General features: G+C 31.7%; 1 protein-coding gene across 1 annotated transcript; it reads right to left on the reverse strand.

Moving 5' to 3' along the window:
* Positions 1-89: 89 nt before the first annotated feature.
* LOC132171173 (eukaryotic translation initiation factor 6-2-like) lies at positions 90-2,903 on the reverse strand. The gene is made up of 5 exons (XM_059582418.1): positions 2,643-2,903; positions 2,416-2,512; positions 2,185-2,270; positions 2,014-2,058; positions 90-870 (listed from the first exon to the last, which is right to left on the reverse strand). Exons 1-5 carry the CDS (start codon positions 2,650-2,652, stop codon positions 719-721), a joined length of 390 nt encoding a protein of 129 aa, XP_059438401.1. The 5' UTR covers positions 2,653-2,903; the 3' UTR covers positions 90-718.
* Positions 2,904-9,989: the final 7,086 nt, after the last annotated feature.

Raw genomic sequence — 9,989 nt, forward strand, 5'->3', positions numbered from 1 at the left:
AATTGCTTGCTTCTTAACAAAAGACAATACTAGCTCACATTACTAAACCCTTGGTAATCATACAACCAAAATATACCTGCTAAAAGATATGACAACCCAAATCCAACCATCCAACAAAAATGAATGCTAAACAAGTCTATACCAAATTGTTGCTAAGAGGATCTAAACTTCCACAACAAACCTTGCCCCATTAAAATTCTCAAGGTACCTTTTAGGGTATCTTCAAGGAAAAATGAACATGTATCTAAGGGTTCAACTCCGCATATTCTTTCATATTATCCAATTACTTTAGTTGCCTCTACAAAGGAACCTTATGCATCACCTCCTCAAACTTCGACGGATTTATAACAACCAATGAAAGCAATAAAACTAATCGCAGTTTACAATACACTTGATGTTATCTATTCTGTATGCTTTTCAGAGAAATTTTCCATAATTGTCATTTAAGAATCAAGCACCTCTCAATAGATAATTTGATCAGAAACAGAACAAAGGAAAGCAAAGGGTATCTAAGGTTTACAACCTGTTGGATTTTCTGTTTGTTTGATAACTTATGGTCACTTGCTCAAAATTTCTAAGAACACTTTGGCAAGGGAGATTAACATATGAAGACAAGAAAAGGGGGAGGGAGGGGGAGGAGAGGTTCATGAAATGAATACAATCACAAAGCCTCTTTTTCAGATTGGGCTGTAAGTCAGAAATTACAAAATTATCGGCTCTAGATATAAGACAATGATACCCTATCAAGATCTGTATGCGCGAGAGCAACGTGGTCGTTGCACGCTATACAATTTCCCAGAGCAGAAAGCCTCTCATCAATGCGCTGAACAACTACTTGATCCGGTAGACTGTTTCTCAAGTGCTGAAGTTCTGCAGCAATAGCCACAAAACAATAAAACCTCAGTAAGTCAGTCGGTAGATAAATTGCTTGTGCATATCGAAAAATACAATGAGATCTGTAGTAATTACACCTCCAATGGAATTTATAATAAGAAATCAAGAAAAAATGAGAAAAGCTTCTTTTTCACTACTTTTTTTTTCCTTAATAAACAGATAAATGATCAACTATGCTGGCCCCAAAACTTAAGACACTGTCGAGTATAACAATAAATATTCCAAATACTACGAGATTGAAGGACCAGTCATGCAGAGTCCAAGATATCATTAAATATGATACATGCAGCTTAAAGAAGGACATGAACTGTTGGAGACCATCCTCATGTCTCCCAGGTACAATTGGAGAATTGAACAGCACCATTTATTGTAATTATTACGATGAGTTACAAGTTTCTTTCCCATTGTTAATGAATTTACAAGAAAATGTTTCTATATAATTTAACCTGAGATCCATATGTTTATGACACATGAAAATTTCTTTTTCATGGTTCAAGCAGAAAAACAAAGAAAAACTATACAAAGCTCATCATTCCATGTTCACACTATTCACACATTGCCAATACCACTTCATCCTCTTATTAGCATCACCAGTGCACATGAATAAATTAAAGTTATAATCTTATGTATTTCCCTCCCTTTAGCCAAAGTTACAGAATTGCTCTCAAGAAAAACCTTATACTGTCTGAGAAACTTCATAGAACATCCAATTTTAACTTTAATAGTCTCCATCAAACACACTGCATTTTTTCAGTTTAAATCAAGGCCAATAGCATTTCCTCCACAAAATCAGAAGATGATATAACACATCTTCAAGCCAAATAAAACAGAAGCAGTGAAGTACAAGAATCAAAAAACCATCATATTAAGTTGCAGAATATTTTGGCAAAAAAAAAAAGCTTAAATATTTTACTTCAATTTATCATGATCACTAAGCAACTTTAGCTCAATTAGGATGACAAACTTTCAAACTATGAATTTACATGGAAGAAGAAAAGATAAGCAAGAGCAACAGACAAATACATGACCCACTCCAAGTTATTGGCAAACATTACCAATAATCAGGTGCAACTTAGATAATGATTTGTAACATGAGAAACAAATTAAAATGATACAAACCTTGGTCAGTCGGGGTGTGAGGAACGAGAAGCCCGTTTTTGTTTCCTGCAAATGGCAATTGAAAGCAAAGTGATATGAAGGTTTTCTGCAGCTATCTATCTTTCTCTAACAGCAAAATAATACCATAAAAGAAAAGAAAAATAGTAAAATCAAGAAAAAGGGTATTAGTACCAGCACAAAGGCGTCCAATAATGCGAGTACCGCCAATGGAGGTCTTAACAATAGGGATAGCATCTGCTAACTCCGACTCAAACGTACTGTAAAGGCAAAAGACGTGCATTTGCATTGAATTCATTGTACAACGAATAAATAAATAGATCAAAAGCGGAGTAAACAGTAATAATAATAAGAAGTAAAAAATTAGAAATTAGAAAGAGAAAAAGAAACGAAAGTACAGGAAACCTGTAGAAATTTTCGGAACCACCAATAGCAACTAAACAGTAAGCATTGGTGAGCTTTGAGAACACACCCACCTCGCACGAGTTCTCAAACTGAAGTCCTGTATTTATGTATTTACGTATTCTATTCAATTCAAGTCATCCTCTCTCTCGTAATTGTAAATAACTAAACTAATAAATAATACAAAGAGAAATTTCAATAATTTTCTCCACGAATAGCAGAAAACTTACTAGTCGCCATGATCAAACTTCAAATCAGATATCTGCCAACTTTATCTACAATTAAAAAAAAAAACAAAACACAAAAAAAAAAGGGGGAAATACGTAAATAATTGTTGGAAACCGGGCACGAGCCGCTCAGCTTCAGGCAGGCGTCGAGGTGTGCGGTGGTGGTGGTGGATGCTGTTGGGGGCACTGGGAGAGTGGTAGGAGCGGCAACAGAGAAAGGAGGCGAGGAGGATGGTGGAGAGTTTGAGAGGAGAGTCGAGAGAATGGAGAGACCTGTCGAGAGAATGGAGAGATCTGATAGATTTAGGTTAAATTTGTGTTCTCTAATTTACAACCGTTGGATTTGGAAAAATAATTAAATTTTAAATATTAACGGTTGGATTCTTACCAAAAACTTATCCCATGTGGCTGTGTCTACGTAGATCTGGTGTGCTTGTTTAATATGATCCATTGATCATATATACTTTTTCAACATTTAATATTACTCGTCAGATTAGATCAAACAAAGCAAGTTTACGGTATCTCTGTTATACCATATACATTCTTCTTAGTAAATGCTTGATAGTTTTTTTTTTTTTTTTTTTTGAAATAAATGCTTGATAGTTGTCATTCATTAATATCATCCAACGACTATTAGATCATCAAAACATTTTAGACGGCTACGGTTACACTAATACACCATAAATCAAATTCAAATTCAAGTAAATTATTAAATTCAATAAAAAATTCAAAATTTATAAATTATAAATAAAAATTGTGTTATGTAGTATTATTTATGGTCAATTTGTTATTTCAATTTTAATAATTACAATTTAAAAAATTGTGTTTTTTTTCAATCGCGTATTTTTTTTTCTTCTTATTTTAGATTAAGTATTTTTAAATTACAATGCAAAACGCTTTATGTCACACACTCACACACACTAATCACTATTATCATATTACATATAGTATTATTTAGTTAATACGTTAAAATGTTAATGCTTAACACGGATCAAGTATATAATGTCAATATTAATATATATTGTATCTTATATGTAAACATTTATATACTTATATGGTTATATGATTGTATCATTATCTAATTTATATGGGTAATGGGTTAATGTTAATTGTTATAACTTATATACTTATATTATATGTTCTCATTATCACGATTCATGATATATGATTTAAATTCAAATTGTTAAGTTTTTACTTACCGTAAATTGTGATTATAATGTATAAATTATAAAAAAAAAAAAACACATTAGTTACTTAATTATTAATCATTTAATCTAATAGTAATACTCAAACTCTAAGTAATAAATTCATATGATCTAATGGTCGTACACTCATACTAAAATTTTATGATCATATTATCTCACAATTAATATTAATATTAACTTAGATTTAAGATCATGTGATACATCATATATGTTTTATAAGAATAAAGTATATAATTATAATGTATTGATTAAATAACACAATAATTTATGCAGATATACCATATGATTATATAATGATTAATGATTATGTGATATATACGATTCCAATTTCCAAAGTATAAACTATCTAATTATAATATTTGTATTAAATGACACAATAACTTGTGCGGTTGTACTATATGATTATATCATATGATAAAATGATTAATGACAATATCATATATATATATATATATTTCTTATATGTTTTTATATTAATATATACATATATTATATATATAATATATATACACATATATACATAAATAACAAAAAAAAACCAAAGGTATATAGTATATTTGTTATTATTGAGTAAATGAGTAATGTTGATTATATATTGTTATTTGTTACTTAATAAAAAAATATACGAGCCGAGCTTAATAAGCGAGGCGAGCCTTATATGAGCCGAGCTCACGAGTTAACCGAGTCGAGTCGAACTTGCTTCGTTTAATATTCGAGGTAGGATTTGTGTTCAGTGCTTCATTTAATATTCGAGTCGAACACGAGCTGAACTTATGCGAGTCGAGCCTGAACTTGCTCGCGAGATGCTTCGCTCACTTAACAGCCCTAGGCACAAAAAGTATATTACCTAATATGCGGATAATGGATAATAAATGCATTTATTAACTACAATAACCATACGAATGTAATTAGTAAAAGTATGATGCGCATACGGATATCTAAATAAAATATTTACATTTTACGGATGCGGCTACATATATTATAAATAACTACATCTGCATCTACATGTACCATCTTACTGTTCGCAATGACCTCATTAACTTTTCTTTTTTTTTTTTTTGGGGGTGAATAAGCTAAAACTTTTATAACCAAACAAAACATTACAATGAAATCCCTCAAGTAAACACTGGATTTAAAAAACCAATGTCCACATCAAACTACAAAGAAAGCAACAAACAACTAAAGAAACTACAAAACCACAATCTCCTAAATTATTTTAAGAAGAGATGCAGGCCGATGACCCCCTTATTGCCTCAAGTTAAAACCAATTCTATATTTTCTATTATCAGTTGTTTGGGACTTAAATACTTAAAAGGAGTCTTCAAATCAAATTTTCTTTCACAAGCGTAACAATTAAAACCCTCTATAATTTTAGCTATTGAATTTGTCTTTCAAGGGTTATGCCCTTATTCGTGTTTAGGGGTGAAAGTGCATTTAAAGTTAATGGTTATTGGCTAAAATTGCTAATTGTAACCTCCTAGACAGTTACTAAAGTACCTAATTGCCTATGTAATTAACCGGTGGTTAGCGATTAATAACCATGATAACCGCTAACCATTTTTTAAAGAAACTGAAATTTATTTTAACAAAAGGTTATAAAATTAAAAAAATAAAATGAAAACAATATTATTTTTATGATAATAAGATAATACACTACTACATATGACATTATTTATAGATTTTTATATATATTTAAACACAAAATGGGCGTGGTTACATGTAGTTTTATATATATAAATATTATATAATACACAGCGATTAGCAGTTAACGGTTAATAGTTTTTCTTAACCACCTTCAAAAGTAATTAATGGTTTGTGCGGTTAGTAACCGTCCTCCTTCTTATCCCTACTCGTATCTCTTTTTTTTAGTGCTTTGGGTAGAATTGAAAGGTTTCGCAAAGGTCATGCTACTACCTTCCTCTCTTTTGGTACTTATACTACTTTAAACCGTTCATTCCTTAGCTTTTGTATAAAGAATAAAGAATCATATCGGGACATTTTCTATCCTTATAGAATCATTAACACACTCATTTCTTGTTTGGTGTTGCTAATTTGGCGTTGCTTGCTTCGGTTTTAAGTTTGATGTTGGAGGATCACCTTTTTCTTAAACTATTTCTTGTAACTCATTTCTTTTTTTATTGAATGATATATATATTTTTTTAAAAAGAAAAAATTACAGTTTATCCCCTTAAAGTTGCAGTGTTTTTAAATTCGAACATCAAAGTTTCAATTTTTACAATCTACCCCTCAAAGTTTCAAAGTTTTGTACTTTGACCAATTGTATCAAAAACTTTTCATATTGCCCATAACTTTTATTTTTTTCATTTTTTATAAAACATTTTTAAAAAAAATTCGGGGTGGCTCTTTGGCCATCTGGTCATTTTTGCACCTCCAAATTTGTTTTTTTTTTCATAAAAAATAAAATAATAAAAATAAAAATAAAAATCAGGAGTAATATAGAAATTTTAGAATAATATTGGTCAAACTGAAAAAAAAAAATTAAAACTTTATGGGAGTAAATTGTAAAAATTAAAACTTTAATATTCGAATTAAAAAATAATGTCAACTTTTAAGAGTAAATTGTAATTTTTTCTTAAAACATATATATATATATATATATATATATATTAAATTTGAATATAATAATAATAAATTTTAAAAAATTCGTACATGATACAATTCCCAAAATCCCCTTCAGATAAGTTTGGTTGAATCATTTTAAGAAAAAGATAACCACATTAATAGTAAAGAGAAAAGATTGAGTTAAGACCTTTCATTGAAATCAGTAGCACCACCACTGCAGCCTTGTTGACTTTATGTAATAAACATTTCTCGCAAAAAAAGCAATTAATAATAAATAGACCTTCTGTGCTATGTGGCAGGCCTATATAACAGCCTAAAATAAATAATTTTATAATTACTTCTCAGAGGTAGGCCACGTAAGACTAGGTTTTATAGTCTCACTAGGCACAAGTTTGGGTGCATTCACACCTCACGTGACCCCACCCTCTTTCTTTTGAACTTTTCAATGCTAATTAGTAATTACCCTTTTTTTTTAATTAATTAAATTAAATGGAAGAGGTAGGAGCGCGTGCGACGCCGTCTTTGGCAGAGGCTGAGCCACCATTGGCGTTGCGACTAGCGGTTCAAACTGACAAAGTAGGACCCGAGAGAGAAGCTTAAAGCTTACGTCAACATCATCATCACCATCCATCGACTCTCGAATCGTGACGATTGTACCAGTTTATCTGACACCTGAGCGCTGCCCTCGAACCCCTAGGCCTGGAAGCCACGTGGATGGGGGGTCCTTTGGTACTGTCACAGCCTTGCGTTCTTCTCTGTGAACGACTGACTGCCACGTACTTACTGACGTCCGAAATGTGTACCTATTTTCCCCTCCTCTCTGACACAGTCTTGAAAAATTTAAATTTAAATATGACGTCACTATTTTAAAAAGTTGAAGATAATGCTCAGGAGCAAATATGACTGTAAGTCTGTAAGAGGTCGTGTTTTTTTTTTTTTGTCTGTTTGGATTTTTTATTCATGTTTTTTGTTTTTTTTTCTTAAGCTTCAAGAGCCAAAAGAGAAAAAGTTTCCAAGTTTATTTATACTTCAAAATTTTTGTAATTTTGTAATTTTTCTTTTCGTTTTTGGCAAAACATAATCTAAATTCTAACTAGATTTTCTAATTACTAAAATTTTCATATTGCATTAAATGAGGTGGTAATTGGTTTTGTAAAATTTTATATGAAATATGAGATTTATAGCGAAAGCAAAAGTGATAGAAAAAACATAATAAATTTTGAAATAGTTCAGTGTTAGAAACGTGCACCATTGTGAATTGTGCGAAGAATTACATATTACTCTTATTGACTTGATCCATGTATACAATATAGAGGTTTCTGTCTATAAAAAAACCGTGGTAAGTTAAAGAATACACTTTGGTAAGATTTGATTCCAATCAAATTTAAATGAAAAAAATATGGTTCTAACATCTTCCTCAAACTACTAAGATAGAGGAAATGATTTTTTTTTTGACTGGAGTATATCCACTGTGACAAGAATCAAAATCTAAGTGTGACTCGACCTTGAGACCTTTGATTACAACCAAATAAATAAGTGAGAATTTGGCGTCATGCGAATGTAAACTTGGATGTTAGCATGGAATGGGCCTATTGAAGTGTGACGTGTGAAGAACTCCGGGCGTGAAGGGACACCGTACACGACGGATGATGGAAGTTGGAAGTCTGATACGGAGGGGGAAATAGCAGTGACGAATTGCTGGTGAACAGCAGAGACGACCGAGAAGTGGGTGGCAAGAGTGATGAATTTTCCTATTATGTCAAAAAATATGCACTTAGGAGCATATGTAGCAGCTCTCTCTTTTCTTTTCTTTTTCGTTGAATAATTGGACTAAAAAATTAAAAGAAAAATTTTCAAGAAGTACCTGAAATAAAAAAAAAAATCAACTCAAGAGAAAAACTCATAACAGAGAGAAGGGTAATTATTAGTAGTGCCCAAAAACAAAGCCCACCGCAATTATAAATAGGGACATAAATTTGCAATAACTTCATTAATTCGTAGCTAATTATACAAACTAATTTAATAAATTAAGTGACACGTGTTTCTTATTTGTGAGAAAAGTTGAGTTGTCAGTTTAGTTTTTTTATCGAAGGCTGTAAAATACTCTCTTTAGAGCATCTCCAAAAGAATAGTTAAAAGCTTATGAAGCTTTTCTTCTTTCCAGCAGAATAGCTAAGTTCTTGATTTTTCTTCTAGTGTGAAGAGTAAATAACTGATTAGCTTATTTACTATTTGTTAAAGCCCAGTTTTCTGTATGATGACGTGGCACGCCTACAAGCTTGATTTGACCAACGCACGAATGATTTGAACTGCACAACAAAGAATAAAGAAGGATTGAAGTGACCGAGGGTGAGCCGGCATGAGCACTCCGATGCTTAAGTCAGAATGGAAAAGAGAAAGGATATAGGCAACAACTACAGAGCTCAAATAACGGGAGTTGTGATTATCTTTGCTTTAATAATATGACTTGTATTTATAGACATGGAGAGGATTTGATTTCCCACACATTCAGGAATCTTATCCCTTGATATCAGCTGAACAAACATTTGAATGTAGGATCATGTTTGTTAGTTGTTCCGTGATTTTAATGTCCTGAGATCGGGGGCCCGAGTGGGACTCGGTCGCCTTTGTGACCTTAGATGCTAAGTAGCGTATCTTCATTGATATATAGAGGATTTGGATTGTAAATAGATATGATACCTTAGTAAACAACAAGATTACTTATTTACTAACAGCAATATCTTTTAGGATATCAGAGTTATTCCTTTTACTGAAACCTGTATGTCCTGAGTTAGTCTCGGACTTTACGGTCTCGGCTTAGGGGGTCTCAGATTTAATAGTCTCGGATACAAAAGACTCGGCTCACTGGGTCTCGGACGTAGGTCTCAGATTCATGAGCCTTAGGTCCAGGTCTAAGGCTTTCTCAGATTGGGCCTGAAGACTGTTGAATATTTAAATGGGCTGATCCATGACCCAACACTATTCATACTTTAAACTTTGTTTATTATTATTTTTTTCTTCATTTATTTCTTTTACTCTTTCTCTTCTCTTCTTTCTTTCATACTATCTCCCATACAAAATAATATTTAAATAAAATAAAAAGTATAATTGAGATTATTGGAGTGTGTATAAAAAAATGAATAACTAAATAAAAAATTTATACTTTTTCGATAGCTATTTTACCTACTTTTGCTAAGATGCATTGACCATGACCTGATCCAATAAAATTTTGACCAAATTTAACCAAGAGAGTTCACCGTTTAAGCTATGGAAAATCATAAATTTTATGGTATATATGTGTTGTCATAAAAATAGAACAACATAATCAATGCTAACATGCATGTTGGCAGATCGATATCCAAAAAAAAATATATAAAAAAAAAAAAATTGTTATAAGTTAGGTGAAGATGTTCAATCTTGCCATCTTGGTCGCTGACTTCGATTTTTACACTTCATATTATAGACAAACATTTAAGACCCGATATAGCTGGCATTTTCCTTTTGCTCAATCATCTCTCAGTAAGTATGAAACTTTTCTTGTCCAAGTCTCTCTCTCTCTCTC

Source organism: Corylus avellana, chromosome ca2, assembly GCF_901000735.1.
Source record: "Corylus avellana chromosome ca2, CavTom2PMs-1.0".
NCBI classification, from domain to species: domain Eukaryota; kingdom Viridiplantae; phylum Streptophyta; class Magnoliopsida; order Fagales; family Betulaceae; genus Corylus; species Corylus avellana.